At 38.9% G+C, this 26,000-nt stretch overlaps 1 protein-coding gene across 1 annotated transcript in view; it reads right to left on the bottom strand.

Annotated features, from left to right (window-relative positions):
- The window catches only part of NCAM1 (neural cell adhesion molecule 1), a 449,248-nt gene that overhangs the window by 65,467 nt on the left and 357,781 nt on the right, over positions 1–26,000 (bottom strand). The window contains 5 exon segments of the mRNA XM_078156859.1: positions 2,542–2,684; positions 21,170–21,336; positions 22,025–22,142; positions 23,925–24,062; positions 24,920–25,063. Of these exon segments, the coding sequence (XP_078012985.1) occupies positions 2,542–2,684; positions 21,170–21,336; positions 22,025–22,142; positions 23,925–24,062; positions 24,920–25,063 (710 nt within the window).

Here is a 26,000-nt window from a genome sequence, read left to right as displayed (position 1 = left end):
GATAGCCCATATTTGAATTTTTTTAAATGTCGTCCATAAACAAGATTAAGCATCTTTCATCTGTGTCATTACTATATCATGTAAGGAATCTGACACTCTTCTCAAAGGTAGACATGTTAACAATACTATGTCATGATATTTAGGGGTTTAGAGAACTTCTAACAGTTACTAGTGTTACTTCCCATAAAAGTTAAGGCAATACATATTCAAATAAACTATCATAAAACTAGTGTTATTAGGGTACTCCTAATTATTCAACAGTAAGGAAGACTGGTAATATAAAATGATGAAATATGCTAAGTCACATCAAAAATGATTCCATACTATGCTCAAGGCATATATATGTGTCTCTCTATATTTTTTCATATTTAATGTTTACCCACCATGCTCACGGTTCTATATTGGGTACATGGTTTCTTGTCTCCACTCTACAGAAAACAGATTTACGTTTTTAATCCAGGACTGTCAGCTCATTAAATCAGGCAGCATGGACACAAATCTTAATGATTTTTCTGGTATGTCTTGGCCTATTAATGTATCTCTGACCTAAGACCCAGAGAGTTTTGAAATTAATTAGTTTATGATTTTTCACCTGGGACAGAGATACATTTCAGTGTCCTACTATGTGTGATGACCTAGATCAAAGACACACATTTCCTTGGTCATTTTGGACATATCTATTTACTTTTTTTTGCCTTTTTTTTTCTTTTGGGAGGTGGTGGTGAGGCAATTGGGGTTAAGTGACTTGCCCAGGGTCACACAGGTAGTAAGTGTCACGTGTCTGAGACTGGATTTGAACTCAGGTCCTCCTGACTCCAAAGCCAGAGCTTTATCCATTGTGCCACCTAGCTGCCCCGACATATCTATTTACTAAGCAGCAGACCCTTCAGTTTAAGCCCTGAAACAGACACTCAATCCATATAACAAACATGCTTACAGGTGACATCTGAGATAGAGAGTTAAAAACTACAATTTGAATGAAGGAATTTCTCAAAATAAATACCAAACTTCCTTAATATCATTTCTATGATACCAAATAGCACATGTGAAAGTCCCAAAAATACTTAGCAGTTTTTCAGAGGAGAGTCTAAGTGAAAAGGGCTCTTTGGAACAGTGGGTGTTCTCTTAGGCTATCTGTTGGCAAAGCAGGAGATTCCTTCAAAAGTATACGTGTCAAATGGACATTCCTGACACCATGATTCTACACTATGTTCCCCTCTTTTTTGGTTTTAACTTGGTCCTAGCCTACTCCTTCTAAAGAGTTACCAGCAGTCAGGAAGGCCAGTGAAATTCTATAATTCATGGTTTTCTAGTCACTAAGAAATCCATTACCAATGTTTTACACAGCTAAGATGATTGCTCCTGAGTTGATGACACTATTCTGACTAATTAATAATGATAGCTAGTATTAATATAGTGCTTTAAGGTTTGCAAAGTACTTCACATGTTATCACATTTGATACTCAAAAATTTTGGGAGGTAGGTGCTATTATTATCCCCATTTTACAGATGGGACTGAGACAGTTTGGCTCATACAAAGTCACTCCCCTAAGAAGTATCAATCTGAACTCATTTTCCTGACTCCAAGTCCAGCACTCTACCTAGCCACTGCACTATCTCACTGCCTGGCTAAGAAAAATGGAGCCCCAAAGGACGCGTGAGATGAAACTTGCTAAATAGCATAGAAGCAGTAACATTTTGCTTCAAAATTACATCTTTACTTTAAAATTACATGTCTACATTTGGCCTCATTAAACCAGTAAAGGTCAGATAAAAACGGGGTTACTTTATTTTGGGGGGAGGGGCAGATTACTGATAACAAAAAGTAACTTTCCAGTGGCATACAAGTTTACATCCCCAGAGGTAAATTTTGCCAACTGTTTTCAACCACCTTTTCCATTAAGTGGTAAAGGGGGTTGAAATGTTCCCTAAACCTCCACCGAATACAGTAAAGAAGACTGTGTAACAAATTACGTGGGGAGAAAAATACTATTTTGAAACTGCTAATTATTTTTGCCTTTAGAACAAAATGATATTGATATGTGACCAACAATACAGGCAGACAAAAAGGCGACCAAGGTTTTATGCATACAGTACAGAGACAGCATGAGCATATAATATATAAGGAATAGAATTAGCAGGCTCATTTTGGTCCCTGTGATGAGAGAGAGAAGCAACCTGACACAGTTACTCGGAATGTCAGCTTCTCGGCTTTTCCTCATCTCTCATAGCTTCATAACCTTTGACATTGAAACTGCCCAACCCTCCTCCTCCCAAAGTCTTTCACTTTGTGACTCTGTATCCAGAAGCTGCCTACCTCTTTGCTTATGCAAGGAAGGTTTTGCCCCATTCTGTTGTGCCTGGATTTCAAGGAGGTGACATACTGATAAAGTGGGTTCGGGAAGGCTCTGGGACTACTCTGTGTGCCCTGGTGACAATAATTATGTCTTCCTGCTCACCAGAGAGGCCCAGGCACTGTGGCTGACTTGAGCTGTTTCAAGTCTAGCTTCCAAGGCTCTGATGGCCTGGGAGACATTATACCTTTTCTTCACTGCTGATGTTTCTTGTGGAAGTTCTCCAGGTGATGGAGGGAATGGGGTCTCCTGAGGCCTCACAGGTAAGAGTAATCTGCTCTTCCAATTCCATGGCAGTTTTGTTCTCCACATAGTTAATTTTGGGTTTTGCTGTAAAGAGTAAAACATTTCTGTAAGTTAATCTGAGTTTCATCTTTGCTGCAGTGAACATCATAAAGTACACAAAATGCAGAGACACGTTTCCCATCTTTAATGAACTTACAACCTAGTAAAGGAGACAGTGTGTGCACAGATAACTATAATAGGAGGCAATATTTGGTAAGCATCACATGAGTGGGATAGAAGATAAATATTATGGGGAACTCACAAATGAGAGATCACTTTCTGCTGGGAAGGCATCATGGAGAAGATGACATTTGAAGAATGAGTAAGACCTCAATAGGTAGTGATATACTAGAGGGAGGGCATTTTATGTAGAAATAAAAGTATAAACAAAGAGAAAAGAACAAGGAAAGTTTGGGGGATATAAAGGAGACCAGTTTGTCAAGTGTGAAGGGGTCATGTAGGAAAGTAATATGAAATATCGTTGGAAAGATAGGTAGGGCCAAATTGGGAAGGGTGCCTTGAATTCCAGGCTAAGACTTTAGGATTTTGTCTTCTAATCACTGGGGAATCATGGATGGTTTATAAGCAAGGGAATAACATGGTAAAGGCATTATTTAGGGAATATTAATTTGTGACTGATGTGTATAGGGAAATTGGGAGAGAATGTTTGAGAGACCATTGCAAAAATCTTGGTATGAGATAGTAAGAGACAGAACCAGGTTTGTGTCAGGTAGAATAGAAATGATAGACGCATATAATAGACTACAAAGGAAGAAATGGAAGAATTTGGAAAATGATAAGGGAAGCATCAAAGGTGATTCTGATGTTTTAAATCTATGTGACTGCGAGGATGTTGCCAACATTAATGAAAACAGGAGTTAGAGGACAGACCTGATTTAGTGGGGAAGATGAGTTCATTTCCTAAATGTTTCAGGTGTATACACAGGAATACAAACATTTAAAAGCCAAATTAAACATTAGAGAAAATTGAATTTTCTCAGTTTAAAACAATCATAGCCCGAAAGCACTGAACCTTTCTCATAAGAACGTGATAATACTGGAAAACCTGACTAGTTTCACTCATCAGAGAGGGGAGGGGATTAATGAAAACTCTGACTTCCAAACTGAAGTAGTGAAATGAAGGTGAGATTTGAAGTCAGGAGAGAACTTGATTTGAATATTTGTTTTAGCACTTACTAGTTGTGTGACCATAGAAAGCCACTTTTACAAAGCACTTTTCAAATCTTAAGAGTGCTGTAGACATGCCTTATTAGATTACTTTTCAACAATGATTTTTTCAAATTTAATTACTTTCAAGTTCATATAGTATCTCAAACTAAGCTAAAGTATCCTGCCAGAGTGGATTTTGGTAAGGAGAGGTTTTGAGATCATCTTTTTATTTGTACTAAGATGGTGCTTGTAAAATGCATAAAGGTTTGTTTCCAAAAGTAGTTTAAATATGTATCCATGATTTTATTGACAATAATTTGCTTAGAAAATCATGTTTTGGTAGGTAGTAAAAATATAGCTGTCAATCCAGTGTGATGAAATGGTCACAAATTCCAAACTAAAGAGGTTTTAGTATGGCAAGATTATGTTTTTAGCTTGATAAATTCTCGGTACAGTTGATAGTACGCTGGGTTCACAGAAGACTTGGGTTTAAATCCTGGTTCTGTTGCTTACTACCTCTGAGACCTGAGGCAAGAGACCTTAGGCTCTCTCTGCCTCAGTTTCCTCTAAGGTCCCATCCAGTTCTATATCTACATTTTTATGAAAGATTCATTCCAAGAAGGTGGTAGCTCCTTACTAATATTTTCTCACTGATCTTCACAATCCCAGAAAGATCACTTAGAGGGTAATATTATTTCTATGCCTGTCTAGGCCAAGACCAGCAGTTGTCAAGTTTAAAATCTAGTCAGCCATCCAGTTATTTAAGTGTCTAGTGTGCCAAACACCTAGTTTGATTTTTTTCTATGTTGTTTTGGTGTCTGGAGATAATCAGAGGTAGCCACCAGAAGAACATGAAACTTGGAGTTAGAGGCCTAGGTTTTAGTCCTTACCTCTGAAACAAACTAGTTTTGTTAACTCAGGAAAGTCACTTCAACTTTCTGGGACTCAGTTTCCTTATCTGGAGAAAGAAGGGGGTCAACTAGATGCTATTTAAGGTTGCTTTCTTTTTCTCTTTCCCTAACATTCTTTAATTCTGTATGAGATACAGAATTATAAAACATGATCTACTGTGGATCTGATTTAGACAGACAAGGATGCCTTGGTTTTTAAAATAGAAACAATGGGAAACATGGAGAGGAAATGATCATGACATTTTAGAGCTCATGATAAGATAAGAAGGGGATACCAGGAAGAGTTTAACATGTATCCTAGACATTAAGAAGACAGATTTCATAAAAGTCAAGGAGAAGATACGTGTGATCCTTTGACCTTAAACGGAGGTCTACTGAAGAAAGATGAAAACCTTTCATAAACAAAATGCTAAAGGTGTAGTTGCAAATGATTCCTATAAAAAAGAAAAAAAGATGTCTAAAGAGATGACTGTAAGGAGGATTCTGCACTAGACTTGGATTTTAAAAACAGGATAAATATCAAAGATGGAAATGAGGCCAAATTATAGAAACAAATACAAAAGACTGCTGCATTCCTAAAACACATGTCAATCTTATGAAAAATACAAAGGATGAAAAGAAGGGCTTTTAATACAAGACTATGGGCAAGAAGGGATAGGCTTGCTGCTTGGGGTAGATAGGATGACGGTAAAAAGAAAGACACAAAAAAGCAGAAATTAATTCCTATTTTGTTTTTACTTTATCCATCTACAGAATTATCTTCAAATAAAGAAGGATAAAACAAAAAAATAGTTAAGGAAAAATTGAAATCCAAGGAAATTGAGCTGATGGTAAGACAGCACCTGTCCTAAATGAGCTCAGCCCATCTGGCCTAAATGAATTACATTCTCAGGTACTGAAATAACTTGTTTATGAAGCATGTAGAGCATGGGAGAAGTGCTTTGGAACTTGAGAGAGGCACATGGCCCAATTTTTAAAAGGGAAAGAAAATAGAGTCTTCAAACTAACAGCTAGGGGGCATCTAATGCTTTGGAGGAAAATATTCTGGAAAAACTTTAGAATGGATGAATAAACGCAACATTTCTCAAACTTTGCTTTGCGGAATTCTGAAGTTACAAAAAGTAGCCAGGGGCTCCATAAAGAAAAAAAAAAGCTGCACTGGTATAAAATCATACCCAGCAAACCAGTGTAATTTGCTGGATCTGTTGGAAGTACACAATTTGGGTGTTGATGCAGTATGGAAATTCAATTAATCAACCAATCAACAAGTATTTTTTAAGTGTGTACTGGGTGCCTGGTACTGGAAATACAAAGAAAAATTCATTTTTTTTTTTCCCAGAGGGCCCAGCTGTTAAACATTTACCAACCCAACCCTCTATTGCTCTATAAATATTGCTTGGACTCCATAGGAATGCAGTTATCAGCAGACTGGAGATCTGGTACCCGTAGGTAAATAATAACAATAATAGGCATTTATATACTACTTTAAGACTTGTGAAGTGCTTTACACCTCTTCCCAACACCTGTGGATGTTGCTGGAGGATGCCTGCATTGCAGGTATGGGGACAGCCTCACAAAGGGACACAAAGAAAGAAGGGATAATGTCATGTGTGCAGAACAGCAAGGAGACCAGTTTGTCAAACACAGAAGGCACAAAGAGCAATAATATTAAATAAGTGTGGAAGGGCAATCTGGTTCCAGATTCTCTGTGAAGGGACTGAAACACCAAAGTGAGGCATTCACATTTGATCTTAAAGATAATAGTAAGCTACTGAAGCTTTTTGTACAAGGCAGCAACCTAGTCAGACCTTTTGCTTTAGGAATACTGCTGTAGCAGGGAAAATATATTGCTACTGCAATAGGTCAGGCATGATGTGATAAAAGCTTGAACTAGGGTGGGAGACATATGAGTTGAGAAAAGAGGCTATGAGAGTGATGTAGCTCTAGAAGGAATCACACGTGATAGGATATTTTGGGTTGGGGAAGAGGTGTCGAAGATGATTCTGAGGTTCAAAACCTATGTGACTATTAGAGAAGGACTGGTAACAATTGACCAAACATTTTCTTTCCTGAGTCAATTACAGAACAGTTTCCAAAATGCAGAATGCAAAAATACAATTAGTTGTTGGCGTGTTTCAGCAGAGTGCTTGTAAAATAACCAGTGTGCATTTATGTTATTAGAGATATTTTTGACTCTAATTTTTTTGTACCAATGTCTATATTGAGGATAATTGGGTAAAATCAGGAAGTCTGAAGAGACAGGAAAGCAAAAGTGTTAATAATCAAGGCTCTGATGATGAAATAAACATCTGTAATCGTAGCTCGAGTAACATATCCCGAATTGAAGAGAAATGCAAATATGATAATAGGTCCCTTCCCGAGTAGGTTTATTTCTAGTTATTCCAATGTCGAGAACCCACAGAAGGCAAATGCTCACACAGAGGTCAGAAGAAGCAGTACAAGGACACTCTCTAGGTCTCTCTGAATAATTCTGGAATTGACTGTGTGACTTGGGAGACACTGGCACAGAACCACTCAGCATGGCACACCTGTATCAAAGAAAGCCCTGTGCTCTATGAGCAAAGCAGAATCACAGTAGCTCAAAAGAAATGTGAGATGCACACATTTAGAGCCTTCTCCACTCCAAATGTTCATATGGATTATTTGAGTCCAATCTATAGTAGAGCCTTCTGAGCTTGTATTGCTCTGATCAGCCACAGTTGGGCACACTGTACATTGACCCTGATGCAGTGATGTCATTGTGGTCTTCTTTGAAAATTAAGGATGACAAACATGTGTTATTTTACCCATTTAAAAATGATTTCTGGAGTATTACAAAAACATTCACAGACAAAGCACAGTAAATTTATAAAGAAAAATCTCAAGTTTTTAAAAATCAAAGTATGATAAACTGAGATAATCTCAAGGTAACACTGGCTTAGAAAGTAAAGAACAAAATGAAAAGTAATTGTGTAACATCTTAGGTGATTATCTAATTTTCCCAATTAAAAAAGGCTTATTGGTAGCAAATAAACATATCCTTCATGGTAAGGGATTTGTAATGTTATTTGATCTGGGAAAATTGATCTGAAAAATTAAAGTGTTTTGATGCTTCAAAAAGTCCTTGTTATTTGATGTCAAAACTAATACACACTAAAACAATAATCTAGATTCTGAGTTGGAAGGAAGCTTAGAGGCTATGTCGTCCAACCCCCTCATCTTACAGCTGAGGAAACTGAGGTCCAAGGAAGTTAAGTGATATGCCTAAGATCACATGGGTAACAAGTAGAAGAACTGAGATTTGAATTGAGGCTCTCTGACTCCAAAGACAATGCTTTGATTAAGAGAGTTCTGTACAAGTTTTGTTTGAGCTGAACGGTTCTACCACCACAGAGGTCTGAGAATAAGTGGTTAATCTTTGTGAGCACTCAGGAAGGGGAATGGCCATCATTAAAAGGTAGTAGGGGTTCATTAAGAAGTCATGCCAGACTGAACCCACTTCCTTTTTTTTTTCTGACAGGGTTATTAGACTGATTGAGAAGAATAATGTAGATACAGCATATCTGATTTTGGCAATGTATTCAGCAAAGTATCTTATGATACTTCTGCAGGCAAGATGGCGGGATGTAAGCTAGCTGAGAATATTTAATTAAATTCTAAACTTACTGAATGACCAGACCTAGAGAGTCTCAGTTCCATAAGGTTCTGTGCTTGGTATTTTTCAGTTCAACATTTTTTATTAATAACTTGGAGGAAGATGTAGCTGGTAGATTCTATGAAATTGGGAGAATTCTTAATATGGTAGGTGACAGATTCAGGATTCAAAAGGAGATCAATGGTTTAGAATGATGGTACAAATTTAGTAAGATGAAATTTATAGGGAAAAATGTAAAGCCCTATTTTGGGGCTTAAACAACAACTGTACAAGTACAGGATGGTTCAGACATCAGTTCACATAAAAAGAGACTGATGGAATGCAAGGTCAGTAAGAGTCAAGTGTAGGGGCAGATAGAGCACTGGCTCTGGATTCAGGAAGACCTGACTTCAAATCCAGCCTCACACACATAGCACTTATTAGCTGTGTGATCCTGGGCAAGTCACTTAACCCCATTGCCCAGCCCCCCCCAAAAGAGTTAAGTGTATGAATGTGAAAAAAGATAATTGAAAATTAAACTGAAAAAGAGAATTCAACCTGAGATTAGATTAATAGAAAAATAGTGTCCATAATGAGGAAGAATGATGGAAATCCTACAGCAGTCTGGCCTGACTAGACCTTGTCTAGAGTATGATGTTCAGTTGGGGGTATTACACGTAGTGTGGCCATTTACAATCTGGAGTTTGCCCAGAGAAGAAGAACCAGAATGACGAGGGGATTTGATATCATAACATGTGAAGATGTCTTGAAGGACTTTGGGATGTTAGCCTGGAGAAAAGAAGAGTTAAGGGTTATATGACTATGGTATTCCAATGGAAGGCTGTCTAGAGGTGTTCTGTTTGGGCTCTGAGTGGAGAGCCAGGATCCAAACTACAAAGAAGTTACAAAGGACTCAGATGAAGGGTCGACATGATGAGGAATTCAAAAATTTAATGGGCTGTCCTTGGAAAGAGGGAGATGTTATGAAACTCTTTGATCAGAGGCTAGATGATCCCTCATTGGAAGAAAGCTCATAGATGATAGGGAAGGGAAGTGGGGAAAGGGAACAAGCATTTATATACTGCCTACCATTTGCTAGGTAAATTTGCTAGGCAGGCACTGTATTAAGTGCTTTTACAAATATTATCTCATTTGAGCCTCACAGTAACCCTGAGAGGTAGGTGCCATTATTATCTCCATTTTACAGTTGAGGAAACTGAGGCAAAGTGACTTGACCAGGGTCACACAGCTAGTGAATGCCTGAGGCCAGATTTGGACTCAGGTCTTTGTACCATGACAAGGGCCATCAGGTTATAGAGGGAGCAGGTAGACTAGATTTCTGAAGCTGAATTTCTATGATTCTAGCATCTGAAAACTGAGTTCTATATAGCAGTCTTGGCAGTTTCAAAACGTGTAGACCAAGGACAAGTTCACAGGTTATTTGTTCTTTGGAGCTCCATTTACTAAGAGCACACAAACAAGGGGATGGAAAGGGCAACACCAAAAAATAGCTACCTCTACTGCTACTGAGTCTGAATGGAAGCACATTCTTATGGCCTTCCCTCTGCCTCATGGGCCTGTACCAGAACTATGCAAGGTAGAGGAAGGAAGAGGGAAGCTGTCTCACTGGCAAACATGACTCTGGTCTGAGTACTATGTGGTCACTTACACACAAGTGACAGAAACCCAGGGAGGTTGCAATACCTCATGAGAAGGATGCAAAGAAAGCTCATTCCTTATTTTGAATGCCGGCTACAATTACTCAGAAAGCACTGCTATCTGCTAACGAGGCTGTATCTACACTATATGCTAGAAACATCTTTCAGAAATAATGGCAGCTTCTAACAACTAAAGACAGTTCCCAACTCACTGTATTCCGTGAACCCAGACACTCCTCTTCCCTCCCCAGTGCCATTGTTAGAGATTTTTCTTCAGTCTTTTCCTTATGCACCATGAATTTGACTACTTTCCTGGATCCTCTCCTAACTCTAACTTAAGCTCTTCTCCCAATACTGGAACCTGATGCAGAGAAGCAGTTGGGGATTTAGTGGCAGAGAAAAAGTGAGAGGTTTAACCTTGTCCTGCTATCATCCTGTCCTCTGTCTACCAGATTCACTGACAGTTGAAAATCATGAGAGAAAGAATCACAGAATCTCAGGGTTGGAAAGGATCTCAGAGGCTACCTAGCCCAACCAATATCTGAACAAGAATCCTCTCTACACAATATGCCTGAAAAGTGGTTGTCCACCCTTTAATTCATGATCTCCAGTTAAGTGGGACATAGTACCTCCTGAGGCATCTCATAAGTTTTCCATCATGTGAAGCCTAAATCTGTCTTCAATCCAGTGTACATCTGTTGTTCCTCATTCTGCCTTCTGGAGCCAAGCAGAACCAGCACAATCCTTCTTCCACATGACACTTCTACTCCAAATGATACATATGAAGACAACTCATGTCCTTGGAATAGCGTCTTTTCTCCAGGGTGTTCCTTCCAGCCAGTATCGTATGACATGATCTCAAGGTTCTTCCATCTTCTTCCTTGCCTTCCTTTTGTCACTGTCTAGCTTACTGACATCCTTCCTAAAATGTGGGGCCCAGAACTGAACACAATACTCTGGATGGATCCTGACTCCCATGGACACAGGGCAATGAGACTACTGACTACCTGGTGCTGAACATTATCTTCTTTTATCATAGACTAAGACTGCCTTGGCCCTTTTAGCTTCCACATCATACTCCTGTTAACTTATATTGAAACACAAGTCCACTAAAATCCCTAGACCTTTTATGGAAAATCTTTGGCTTAGTTACTCCTCCCACATTTTGACCTTGTAAAGTTGAGTTTTTGGAACTAAGATATTATATTTGTCCCTAATAAATTTCATCTTATTAGATTCATTCCAATGTTCTTAGATCATAGGGTTAGGGCTAGAAGAAACCTTAGAGATCATCTATCGTCTTTTATTTTGTGGACGGGGAAAGTGAGGAGGTCTAGATGGGCAAATTACTATGCCCACATCAGACAGCTAGCAAGTGGCAAAGTTGGGATTTGAACACAAATTCTACAGCACCAAATAAAGTATTATTTCTGCATGATCAAGGGAGATAATACTTATAACAGTGCTTGGCACAGTAGTAGATGCTAAATACATCTTATTTCCTTTCCCTTCCTTCTTCCTTCCCTTTCTACTACACCACATACTTGCCTGATGTGTCTTTCAGCATATTAGCAAATCTTTATAACTTCACATGAGTTACAAACTCGATAAGCATGCTGTGTACAACTTTATCTAAGTCATTAATAAAACTGTTAAACAGTATAGGATCAAATGCAGATCCCTGGGACATTCCATTAAAAACTTCCTTCTTAGTCCCTAATTACAGGGTCATGATTGGATGTGAAAGGAGGTCAGAGCAGGGATGATGACCTGAGGAAATACTAATGGGTGAAGGCATTACAGGTCTTGAGAGCAAAGATTGTGTTTCAAAGGAGGATATCATGAGATCCAGACTGTGTGGCTGAATTTGAATGAAGGGTTCAAGGAGACCAATACATTAGAAAGTGAGGGATTTAGAATGACCAACATGGATGGAGAGGAGTAACCAGTGAGGAGGAGAGGAGATAGTGAGCCAGGTGCTGTACTCCTTGGAAATGAGGAAGCTGTGCAGCTCTTTTTTTTCTTTTGGTCATCTCTTATCATTATCATTCACTCCAGGCAGAGGTCCTATCCAACTTTTGATCCTCTTTTATTTGTTCCCCAATATGCAAAACAAACAAAAATCACCCAAACTGTGTTGTTATCTCTAGCTTCCTTCTCCAGCTTTGGATCATTCTGAGTTTTGACGACCTTGATGTTACTTTTTGTTTTTTTCAATTCTTTAACATTTTTATTTAAAGTTTCCAGTTCCAAATTCTGTCCCTCCCTCCCCTCTCCACATGTTATGTATGTACAATTACGTAAAACATTTCTATATTGGTCATTTTGTACAAGACTGAAAAAAAAAGAAAAAACTGAAGAAAGTGAAAAATAGTACTCTTCAGTCTGTATTCAAACAATATCAGCTCTTTCTCTGGAGGTGGAGAGTATGTTTCATTATTAGCCTCTGGGATTGTCTTGTCACTGTGTTGCTGAGAATAGCTAATTCATTCACAATTCTTCATCAAACAATACTGCTGTTACTGTGTGTAGCATTCTTCTGGTTCTCTTCATTTCACTATGCATCGGTTCATATATGTGTTTCCAAGTTTTTCTGATATCATACTATTTGTAGCATCTTATAGCATAATAATATTACATTACAATCATATTCCACAGCTTGTTGAGCCATTCCCCAATTGATGGTCATCCTTTCCATTTCCAATTCTTAGCCACTGCAAAAAAGCTGCTATAAATATTTTTGTACAAATAGGTCCTTCAGCCACTGGCCCCTGTTTTGATGTCTTTGTGATACAGACCTAGTAGTAGTATTGCTGGATCCAAGGGTATGCAGTTTGATTGCCCTTTGGGTATAGTTCCAAATAGTGCTCCAGAATGGTTGGATCAGTTCAAAACTCCACCAATGTGCCTTAGTGTCCCAGTTTTCCCATATCCCCTCCAACATCCAACATTTTCCTTTTTTGTCATATTAGCCAATCTGATAGGTATGAGGAGGCACCTCAGAGTTGTTTTAATTTGCATTTCTCTAATCAACAGTGATTTAGAGCATTCTTTTTCATATGACTACAGATAGCTTTGATTCCTTTGTCTGAAAACTGCCTGTTTATATACTTTGACCATTTATTATTTTAGGAATGACTTACACTTTTATAAATTTGACTCAGTTCTCTATATATTGGAGAAATGAGGCCTTTATCAGAGATACTTATTGCAAATTTCCCCCCAGTTTTCTGCTTTCCTTATAATTTTGGTTGCATTGATTTCATCTATGCAAACAGTTTTTAATTTTATATAATCAAAATTATATATTTTATATTTCATAATGCTCTTTGTATCTTATTTGGTCCTAAATTGTTCCCTTATCCATAAATCTGACAGATAAACTATTCCATGCTCTCTTAATTTGCTTACAATATCACTCTTTATGTGTAAATCATTTTGGCTTTATCTTGGAATATGGTATGAGATGTTGGTGTATACCTAGTTTCTGCCATACTGTTTTCCAGTATTCCCAGCAGTTTTTGTCAAATAATGAGTTTTTGTTTCAAAAGCTTGAATCCTTAGGTTTATCAGATACTAGATCGCTACAGTCATATATAATATAATACTGTAATGTAATTTGTACCTATTCTATTCCACTGATCCACCACTCTGTTTCTCAGCTAGTACCAGATTGTTTTGAAAATCACCACTTTATAATACAGTCTTAGTTCGGGTATAGCTAGACCACCTTCTTTCCCATTTTTTTTCCCATTGATTCCGTTGATATCCTTCAGGTTTTGTTCTTCCAGATGAATTTCATTATATTTTTTCTAGCTCTAAAAATAATTTTTGATATTTTGATTGGTATGGCACTGAATAAACACATTAAATTAGATAGAATCGTCATTTTTATTATATTGACTTGGCCTACCCATGAGCAACTGATATTTTCCCAATTGTTTAGATCTGCCTTTATTTGTTTGAAAAGTGTTTTATAGTTGTGTTCATAGAGCTCTTGTGTTTGCCTTGGCAAGTCGATCCCAAGTATTTTATATTGTCTTCAGTTATCTTAAATGGAATTTCTCTTTCTATCTCTTGCTGCTGGACTTTATTGGTAATATATAGAAATGCCAATGATTTATGTGGGTTTATTTTGTATCTTGCAACTTTGCTAGAGTTGTTAATAATTTCAAGTAGTTTGATTCTCTAGGATTTTCTAAGTATAATCTTGTTACTCCTATAAGACCATGCTTTTCTATTCATTTTCCACTACCTGACCCTGCCTCTATTTTCTGTATATAACTTCAAAAACAAAATCTAAGTTGACTGATGAATTCTTGTTAAAATATTATTAGTCTAAGGAGTTTGCTCATCAGAAATATGTCTCCTCACTATGCCAAAAGGGCTATAAACTTGTGCATACCCTTTGATCCAGCAATACCACTTTTATGTCTGTATCCCAAAGAGATCATAAAAAAGGGAAAAGGACCCACATGTACAAAAATACAGCAGCTCTTTTCATGGTAGCAAAGAATTGGAAATTGAGGGGATGCCCATTAATTGGGGAATGTCTGAACAAGTTGTGGTATGTGAATGTAATGGAATACTATTGTTCCATAAGAAATGATGAGCAGGCAGAATTCAGAAAAACCTGGAAAGACTTACATGAACTGATGCTGAGTGAAGTGAGCAGAACCAGGAAAACATTGTGCAGAGCAATAGCAACATTGTGCAATGATTAACTGTGATAGACTTTCCTCTTCTCAGCAATTCAATGATCTAAGACAATTCCAAAAGCCTGAAGATGGAAAATGCTATCCACATCCAGAGAAAGAACTATCAGGTCAGAATGCAGATTGAAGCATACTATTTTCTCTTTCTCTCTTTTTTGTTTGTTTTTTTCTTGTGGTTTTTCCCTTTAGTTCTGATTCTTCTTTACAACACAATTCATGTGGAAATATGTTTAATATGATTGTACATGTATAGCCTATATCAGATACATGTCATCTTGGGGAGGGGGGAAGGGAGGGAGAGGGAAAATTTAGAACTCAAAATCTTATAAAAGTGAATACTGAAAACTAAAAATAGATAGTTTTTTGAAAAACAAATTACTGTTTTAACACACACACACACATACACATATATATATACACACACAAGAAATATGTCTCCTGGTGATTACAGAATTAATTCATGACCTCCTCTCATATCTCTGGGCTGACTTTCCCTGTAGAATTTTAGTCCATGGGATCCTATGATCCAAGACCATCTTTGAACCTTCAAATATCTGCTCTCCCCAAATCTAGGTATATGGAAGATTATGTCTGGCTTTCTGCTCTTTTTCTCTCACAAATTCTAAGAAGAAAAAAGTAATTTTACCCCAGGGTTCCCCTCATTTCTATTTTAGCAACCAGTTCTTTGTGGTGAGAATTACTAGTAGAAATAGAATCACCAGTAAAAGAAATATCAGTAGAAGTTTCCCTCTTTGGTTATTTCATCTTCTGAAGGAGGAAATTATTTTAAGCCAAGTGAAAAGATTGTTAACTATTCTGCTTCTGTCAGTGAGTGAGAGAAAATCGCAGCTCCAGATCTTTAAGATGTCTATTACTATTATACCATGTCTCTGCTCTTGGCTTGTGCCCTATTTCCAAATCATCTTTTCTATTTCCCCTTTCTGTCTATGTGCTTTATAACATACTCCAATAGCAAGTTTCTGCTTCCAAAGAGTTCCACATAAACTCCCTTCATCTTGATCCCCATTGGGGTAACTAGATTTTGTCACATAGATGTGTCTTCCAGATGAAGTGTTGCTCTACTCCCCTCCTTTAACTATATTGTCCATTTTGAATAAGGTACGCCCCTTCTAGATCCATATTCAAACAATGGCTTTCATTCCACTGAAACTTAGTGATATCTATTGGGTCAAATGAGGTCACTGCATTGGGATTTTTGGTAGATCTTGTTTGTCACACATTTATCGTTGTTTAGTTGTTTCAGTTGCATCCAACTCTTCTTGACCCCATTTTGGGGTGTTCTTGGCAAAGATACTAGAATGGTTTGCCATTTCCTTCTCCAGCTCATTTTACAAGAGGAAGCCAAGGCAAACAGGGTTAAGTGACTTGCCCGGGGTCACATAGCTAGTAAATATCTGAGGCCAGATTGGAACTCACAAAGATGAGTCTTCCTGATTCCAAGCCCAATGCTCTATCTTGTGCCACCTGGCTGTCCTTCATTGCACATACTTTATTATTAACCCATGATCTTACTGAAAGGTCCTGAACTTTTGTTGTGGTAGATCACTGGGCCTGGATTCAAAAAGACTTGGTTTCAAATCCAGTCTCAGACACGTAGTAGCCCTGTGACCCTGGATAAGTCACTTGACCTCTGCCTGCCTCAGTTTCTTCATCTATAAAATGGGGACAATAACAACCCCTGCCTCCCAGGGTTGTTGTGAGGATCAAATAAAATAATATTCATCAAGTGTTTTGCAAAGCCCAAAGCTCCACATAAGTGCTAGCTATCATTAGCTAGGCAGAGCTCATGCACAGTAGGCATTTAATGAATGTTTATTGCTTGATTGATTATCGTTGTTGTCACTGGCTCCTTTCTTAGAATTTCTCTTCTGTGGTGAGGGCCTCTACGGCTACTGTTCTTCCTACCCTCAGCAGAGACATTTAGCCTGGTGTTTATTGGTTGCTAACCTTCTCTAGCTCCCTTTCTTTCAGTGTTAAGAGTTGCAAAACTCTAAGCATTTTAATAAGAGTTTTGTAGAGGCCCTCCATTCCTGGCTAGGAAGCCACTAGTGCTACATTTTAAGCTGTAGTGTAGAATTCCAAATCCTATTTTCAGATGCTTTCTTAACTAGCTATTTACTTCTCCAATTTGCCTTTCTCTTCTGAAGCCCCTGTCTTTCGCTGGCAGCAGGGGAGAAAATAGCACCTGTGGTCTTAAGGGCTTCAGTTTCTTACCCCAAACTTCATAATCTTCAGCAATGCTTCCTAGACTCCCTCTGGCAGTATCATTTACACCCTTGAGAATGCACCAGAAGTCAGTAGTAGTCATTTGGTTTGATGTGTCTTGGAAGGCTTTCCAGCACTTCCTGGATATGTGCCCTGGGAAAATGGCAGACCCCTCTACTGTTAATATCGAGTTGACAAATAGCTGCCTCATTATCTCTCAACAGGGAGTCTCCAATCACCACAACTTGTTTTTTCCGCCTCTGAACACTTAGCGGATGCTGTCTCATGGGATGGCACCTGTAGATCCACATCGTCATATTCTTGGAGAATAAGCAGCTGTTTCATTCTCAGAAGGTCTGGCTCCTTCATCTTTCAGAAGAGACTCAGATTTATTACTTTGCTTCACATCAGATGGATCTCTTTAAAGCATAGGTCTGAACATGAATATCATTCTGTTCTTCTCCTTCTTCTCCTTCTCCTTCTCCTTCTCCTTCTCCTTCTCCTTCTCCTTCTCCTTCTCCTTCTCCTTCTCCTTCTCCTTCTTCTTCCATATACTCCAGTGGCTCCCTATTTTAACCTCCAGGATCAAATACAAAATCCTCTACTTGACTTTTAAAGCATTTCATAACTGAAGCCCTTTATGTCTTTCCAGTCCTGTTATTCCTTATGCCCCTCAAGCTACTCTGAGATCCAGTGATGGAGGTCTCTGCTGTTCCTGAAACAACCCATCTCCTGACCGGGAATTTTTGCTGGCCGTCACATATATGGAATGCTCTCCCACTTTATTTCTGCCTCCTGACTTCCTTGATATCTCAGCTAGTGTCCTACTTTCTCCAGGAAGCCTTTCTTAGTCATCCTTAATCTTAGTGCTTCCCCTCTGAGATTGTCTCCAATTTATCCCATGTGTAACTTGTTTGCATATTAATTATTTGAATGTTGGCTCCCCAACTAGTATATGAGCTCCTTGAGAGCAAAGACTCCTTTCTTTGTATTCCCAGAGCTTAGCACAGTGCTTGACATACAACAGGTGCTTAATAAATGCTTGTTGACTTGATATACGTTCATTTCTTCTCCTTCTCTTCTTGGACATATTCTTCCAACCTCCAACCTCCAACCTCCTGTCACGGGTCAGGGTTGCTTTCTGACTCTTCAGATCCCTTTTCTTTATTTTCACATTGAAGCCCTTTTATTTCTGTTTTTTTAAAGGACATTTCATTCAACCATGATAATCTGAAGAGTGGGCAGATAGTCTTCAAACCCTGTCACCTTCTTTCCTAGTAGAAAACTAGTCTTCACTTTGCAAATAACTTACAGTTACTTGACTGTGACAAAAAAGGTAAACTTCGTGCAGGCCAACACTCCATTCCCACTCATCTCTATAGTCTCTGGAAAGAAAATGCAGGAAGGGAAAATAAACTTTGTCCTTTCCTTCTGTGGAAGCCTCACAGATAGACTTCCCTCCCCAAAAGATCAGAAAGTAACCATTCTACTCACTGAGTGATTCTTTCTTTTGGGTCACACAGCTAGTAGGTGTCTAAAGCTGGATTTGAACTCAGGTTCTCCTGACTCCAGGACCGGTGCTCTATCCATTGCACCACCTTAACACCTGCCCCAAAGTCCCTTTTACCTGTTAATCCTCCTTGTTTAGTATCCACTCATTTCTTCCCTTGCCCACCTGGCTCCTCATCACTGGGCTGTGGCCCTGACCCTAACCCTATTGAAGTCTGTGATCTAGAAATAGGACAGGCTATGAACAGGGAGAACCTCCCAACTCCCCTGACAGGACAGGTATGAGAAAACAGGGGCTCCTGACACGCCATCTTGGAAATCTGAACCCAACAGAATCAGTATCTGTGGTGGTTATGTTCTGGAGAACCATTACTGCAGCCGTGGTGCTACGTTTTGGGTTAAATAAGCTATTGTGGGCTGGCCAGGGAAACCAACTGCCATGTATGACACTGTTTCTATGGGGAAATGCATTCAGAATTCCAAACAGCTGATTCCCTTTGTCAGCTGGGGACTGCCTGAATATAGTCCTGCCAAATGCCCAAAACAACATGGCAAGAGAGATAAAGTCCTGGATGAGGAGTGAGGGAATAAGGGTTACGTTTCTATTCGGCTTGATGTTCTAAGCAAATCACTTATCTTCTCTGAAAATCAGTTTTGTGATCTGTAAAATAAGGATTTTATTGCTTCCCTTTCTCACTGCATGGTGGTCCTGTGCCCAGAAAAAAATTGGAAAAATTCCACAGATCAAGTGTCATCTGAACGACGGTGGTTATTGTGTGTTTTCCTCCTATGTATCCTAATGTTGTGGATAGACTACTTTTGAATATAAGTAATAGCTGTAAAAGGAGATCTCTTTGAAATATTCATGTTTTCACTTAATCTTTCTGTGCCTCAGTTTCCTCATATGTAATATGGGGATGACACTTAATAGCAGCTAGCATTCATACAGCACTTTAAGATGTGCAAATATTCTCTCATTTTGTTCTTAGAATAACCCTGAGAAGTGGGTGGTATTGTTATCCCTATTTTACAGATGAGAAAAATGAGGCAGACATTGGCTAAATGACTTGCCCAGGGTCATACATCTAGTATGTGTTTGAAGCCAGGTTTGAACTCAGGTTTTCCTGATGCCAGAAAGTGCTCTATCTACTGCACCATTTAAATGCCATATAAATAATACTATACGGCCTTTTGGGGGGTTATTGTGAGAGAAGAACATTTTAAATCACATAAGTTTGAGTTATTATTATTAGCAATAGTAATTAAGTAGACTAGTATGAATTATAGACTTTTTTTCAAGCCTTAATGTAATAGACTATAATTTTCTTGAGAGCGAGGGCTGTTTAATTTTTGTCTTTGTACTCTCAGCACCTAGTGTAGTGTTTGGTACACAGAAGGTGCTTAATAAATGTTTGTTGACTGATTGATTTCAAGTTCATATACTACCTTGAACTGAAGATGTTTCTGAGTCCAGCTTGACACGTCTCATTTGTCATTAGTAGCAAATACTTACATAGGAACAATGGATGTGAAAAGTCCCTAAAAAAGGTTTATTTTCATGCAGGAACTAATTACAATATAGCTGTGAAGTGCTTGTTGTTTCCCCGTTCAAATAAAATTTTTTTATTGTTGTTGTTGTTTTTCAACTAAACTTATCTGTTTTGTTATAGGTCATCCAGCCAGGTACCCTTGATCTCACATAGTATTTAAATGGACTAAAACCTTGAACAAGATCTGGCTAAGACTGTTAATAAGCTCATTGGTTTTTCTTCTCCCCCCATTCACAAGTACGGTGATGTGGTGAGAGATGAATAAAGCAGCTAATTTAATAGTAAATGTTAACACTATTAGAAAAAAATCAAGGTACTAGGATTTAGAAAAAAAATTTAAGGGTTTTTTCCTTAAACATTCCCTTTCAAAATTGTATTTACTACTCCTTTACTTAGTAAATCTTTTTTTTTTCACAAAAAGTAAAGAAAAGATGTATATGCTGTAAAAATTAGCGTACGCACTTGTCTCCCTCAGGCCAGGGCAAAATTCAGTCCCTAGATTAATGAAGTTTTCCCACAGTTATGAATACAAGGTGATACCGTCACCACATCTTTGCCTACTTACAGTTTACAAAGCATTTTCCCATACATCATCTAATTAAATCTCCCATTTGGCAGACAAAAAAACTAAGTCACAAAGTTTCCGTGGCTTGCTCCACATTAAGCAGTTGGTGGGCTGCAGACCCAGGTGCAGAGCCAAAGTTTCCTAACTCAATCTGATCCCCTTAATGACAGAGGAGCTTCTTTCATTCCTTCCCATGGTATTATTCCATATGTAGTGGAGAGACAAGAGTGGGAAGAAACCACAAAGTTATAAGAGGGGCAGGGTGGGGAAGGTGGGGACAGATAATAATAATTAGGGTAGCAAACATTTATATAGAGCTTACTATGTGCCAGGCACTGTTCTAAGCACTTTACAATTGGTATCTCATTCATCCTCACAACAACCCTATGAGGTAGGTGCTATTATTATTTCCATTTTGCAGATGGAAAAGGTGAGACAAACAAGGCTTAAGTGACTTGCCCAGGGTCACACAGGTAGCGAGTTTCTAAGGCTGCATTTGAACTCAGGTCTTCCTGACTCTAGGACCAGCACTCTATCCATTGTGCCACTGTGCCTCTCAGAGCAGTGAAAATAAAACCCTGTCTACACTTACCAAAGACTTTCAGTTGGATGGAAGCATCTTGCTCTCCTGCTTTGTTCTCAGCAATGCAGACATACTCCGCTTCATCACTCTTGTCCACTCTCCTGATGGTCAGTTCAGAGCTATCTTCACTGAAGCCATACTTGTCATCTTCTTCTATTTCAATCTGTTCTCCATCCCTATAAGACCCCAAAACATACAGATTTTTATTATTTTTTGCAACAAACTTAAGATTTTAAATTTTCCCATTCATCTTTATACAATGTAGCCTGAGCCAGGGAGGCTGTGCACCTTTCTAGTTTCAAGAGACTGAGTTGTATTTCCTCTTATATTCTTGTTTCTATTCCTATGATCCCCTGATTTTTCCCAGTAGATGGTGGGAGTGACTCTTTTACCATCCCTATGCTTACAGGATTCAATTTCCTTCTAAGTCATGAAATTTAAGGAACCCACTGACTGCGTATAGGAAGATGGCTTCATCTTCTGCATGAAGCCTTTCTGGAGCCCCTGAACTGCTCATCCCCTCTCCTGCCTAGCTACCTTGAATTTAAGTATTCTTGTATATGTTGATTTATTTGTTCACTTCATGTTTCTGCTGTATAAATATGGGTATGTATTTGTTGCCTCCCTCATTAGAATATAACTTCATTGCAAGTAGAGATGGTTCCATTTTCGTTGTATATCCCTAGCTAGTGCCTGGCACACAGTAAGCTGACATTCTTCAGATACCCATTACTCTCCAGTGCCCTAATCTTCAATGTTACATTCCTCCTGCTAAAATGCACAAATGGAGTGGGTTCTGTAACACTATCGTCTTTACCTTTCTTCCATAAACCCCAAGCAACATGACTCGACACACGCTCTTACTTTGTCCAACTCATCGTGGGCTCCGGAAAACCTTTCGCCTCACACATCAGTATGACCGACTGGCCAAGGTTTGCCGTTGCATTCACTGTGCTCTGCCTGGCCTGAACAGTGGGTGGTACTGAAAAGGAGTGAGATCATTTTAGGGTTAGTTGGGAAAGAAATGGAAGGACTAATAAAATGGGCACAGAGATTTCCCATTTTTCCCATTAGTTGGTTACATACATGGTCAATATATCCTGCATTCCAGTCGTGAGAGAAGAGTGTGGCTTAGTGGACAGTCAGCATTAGATGCAGAAAGATCTGAATTCAAGTCCCACTTCTGACACATACTGACTGTGTGACCCTGGGGAGGTTGGTTAACATTTCAGTGCTCTAGCCAACTCTCTTAAGACCTTAGGCTGCAGAGAGGGTGCTAACCTACGTTAGTACAGGGAATCATCCATCCAGGAGTTCCCTATACCAGTGGAATCACAGGTACAGTCCCTATTCTAGCCACACTCTACTCTTTTCCATTTCTTGATTTTACCCTGCTCCCTCCCACACACATACTTCTTCTGTTCATGCTCTCTCCCTTTCCTGCAATGGATTATTTCTTGTCCCCCACTCACTGTCTCTGTCTGCTGAAGTATCCTGTCCTTCAAAGCTCTATGGATGGGTACCCTTCTTTGTGAACTTTTCCTGATCCTCTGCCCCTGACTGAAAGAGACTTCTCATTTCAAATTTCTCATAGCACTCTGGCTAGCCAGGTTTCTTTGTACTTATCAGATCTCTCTTGTCTGATCTTTTGTACTCATTCCATTTCCCCTACTCTGTCCCTCCCTTCCCACTGGATTGATTCCTTGAGATCAAACTCTGTGTTGTATTTATCTTCACATCATCAGTGCCTGACACAGTACCTTGGACATAGTGGGTTCTTAATGAATATTTGTTAAAATAATAACAATAGCTAATATTCATATAGTATTTACTATGTGCCAGGCACTGTGTTAAAAAGTGTACTTTACAATTATTATCTCATTTGATCCTCACAAAAATCCTGGGAGGTAAGTGTTATTTTTATTATTATTATTGTTGTTATTCCCATTTTTACAGATAAGGAAGCTAAGGCAAATGGGTTAAATGACATGCCCAGGGTCACACAGCTAGATGTATCAAAGGCTGGATTTGAACTCAGGTCTTCCTGATTCCAAGCATAACTCTCTATTCAGTGCACCACCTACCTGCCTAGCAAATAACAATAGCCAAAAATACATTTACCCAGCCAGAGATGGTTGGCTAAATTCCCCTGGAATTTTTCACAAATCATACTGTGTAGAAGCATCCCTTACCAAAGAAAAAAGTATGATAGGGAGAAGGTTTAGAGAAAAATAGATTACAAGCCAAAATAATTCAAGCACGATTTACTTATTTCCTTAGTACTGACATTATAATTTCCTGTAAACATCTTGTAAATGTCAGATCGATTCTACTGGTCTGTTTGTTTGACACTGCAAATTAAGATTAATAAGCCCATGAGCCATGATTCTGACAATTCTGGAACCTGAATTGATTGAAATATTTCCTCTGAACCTAGAACCAAGGGGACTGATTCACCATTATTGTAACAGTAAGAGTAACAATGACTAAAAATTTGTGATTTACCACAAGCAAAGCTTCCAAGACTCGAGGACAAGAAAGGAAATATAATTATTGCACAATAGCTCTGTAATTTAGGCAAGACACAAAAAAATGAGTGTAGCTGTGGAAAGCATTGAAGTTTACGATAGAAACACTCTGGATGAGCTATATGTGGGAGAGTGCGGGGAGTTTTTGTTTTGGTTTTTACAGGTAACTAAAGGAGATATAGGAGTTAAGGTGAGACATAGCTAGGGATCTAGGGAAGAAGAGCAGCTCTTCTCACCATTTACAACGACTTGAATGTCCTTGAAGTTGATCTCCCCACGGGCCAAGATCCGGCCCTCACAGCGGTATGTCCCCTCATCCGATTTCTTGATGCTGCGGATCTGCAGGTAGTTGTTGGACAGAACTATGAACCTGGCTACAAGAGACAAAAGGCCGGTTCACCCAAGGATAACTCAGAGAGCTCTGTCATCTTCAGGCACTTACCTGACCCTTTCCTTTCCCCTTGTTGGATATTCTCAGGGCAGGATAATTAATTTGACTTAAGGAAATGTGTCTCTTTCCATTCTGCATTAAGAAATAGCAGCAACAATAAAATCTTTTGTTTCTGGGGAAAGTAAGGGTCTTTCAAATATAAATCTGCACAGGCTTTGGTAATGTGATGTTTAGAAAGTTGGAGAGACATCATTTCTGGGTAATTAATCATTTTATTAATAATATTAGCATATTATTAATAAAAGGAATCAGTGACACTCTCAAATGCCAAAGACCCCATGTGGAACTCACTCAACATTTATATGTCCTTGGAAGGGTGGTGTTCCTGAGGGTGGCAACAGATTCTGATTGGTTAACTGGTAATAAGAGAGAATGAATATTATAATGAAAGGTAGGACTGCAGGACATGACTTTGATCATGTCATTTAGTTCCAAATCACCCACGCCTTGGGGAAATTTAATCAAAGAATTTATCCCTACTCAAACCTGAGAAGAACACTATGGGCAGGAATTCATTTCCTAGCTAAGATGGTCTAGGTGGGGTAAATTTTTGGCAGAGGTCAGTAGTGTCCTTCAAAGGCTGGTCTTTGAACAAGGAAATAGGATGGGTCTTCCCTATAAGTGATTATTAGTAATTCTTTCTCTCAGGTAGCCATATGGCCATGGAGCTATGGACTCAACATTCGGCCAGTATAACTCGGAGACTGAGCACAGTTGACAAAATGTAGGACGCTTAAGGGTCCATTGGGAGATGTAGCTGCTGGGGAACAGAACTCTCACCGTCTTTTTTCAGGATAACATCTCGGCCTTTATGTTTCCAGATGATGGTAGGGGGCAGTGAGCTGACCACATCACACACGATCACGGCATCTTCTCCCTCCCTGAACTCCTGAGGAGTTGGTGCATTCTTGAACATGAGTTTCTCTGAAAATTAGCAGAGACAGGAAAATAGCTGTGTCCCCCACTTGCCACTGTAAGAAGAGAACTTTTGCGAGAACTCTCTGGTAACAAGGGCTATGATGTATGACCTGTACCCCTTGAAAAAAATTACAATCCCCAAATATATTCCGAGTGGAACTCACACCACAGACAAGAGACTACATGCCTACATGGCAACATCTGCCTGTGTAGAATACAGAACAAGTCTGGAAACTTTGCCTTCAATTCATGGCAGTCTAGGGACTAATGAGGCATGAGGAACCGATCTGGGCTCAGAAGCAATCTCTCAATATGTACTTGTTCACTGACTGATTGATCTACTTGGACTCTGAAAGGAGAGATCTTGGGAGGGAAAATAAAATTTTTCAGAAAGAGAATTCGGGAACACCAAAAAAGCCCCAGCCTTGGTGGAGAATGACAAAGAGGTTTAATACATTGTGTCTCTCTTTTTGTCTATTAAAGGTTTCATTGTATGCCTCAACTGATAGAAGTAATCAATTCTCTCTTCTTCCCTGCCACTCACTGCCCTCTGATTTCCCACAGCAGAGAATTCTGATGAAGGAACAGAGAAAAAGCAGACTCAATGGAACCAATACTGGTAACAAGTACTGTGGCAACTAATGCTGTTCCATTAATTGTCACCCGCCATTAGACAGGTCAGTGGGACAGATGTACCAATAACTAGATAATGAGATGACAGCCCCAAACAAGGTTTCACATGGAATGAGAATTGTCCCCTCTGAATAACAGAATTCCAAAGTCATCTTCTACTTTAAAGAGTTCATCAGGACCTGGGAGAGTAAAGTGAGAAGGGTCTAACCTGAATTATGGAACATTGATTAGGCCACATGAGGCAAAATCCTGGAGACAATGGCTGAGATGCCCTTAATATTTTGGAGGGGAACTAATTTGTTGAATTGAG

This window comes from Phascolarctos cinereus, unplaced genomic scaffold (assembly GCF_003287225.1).
Source record: "Phascolarctos cinereus isolate Bilbo 61053 unplaced genomic scaffold, phaCin_HiC Scaffold_726;HRSCAF=1367, whole genome shotgun sequence".
Taxonomy (NCBI): Eukaryota; Metazoa; Chordata; class Mammalia; order Diprotodontia; family Phascolarctidae; genus Phascolarctos; species Phascolarctos cinereus.
This window is presented reverse-complemented; position numbering and strand designations above follow the sequence as displayed.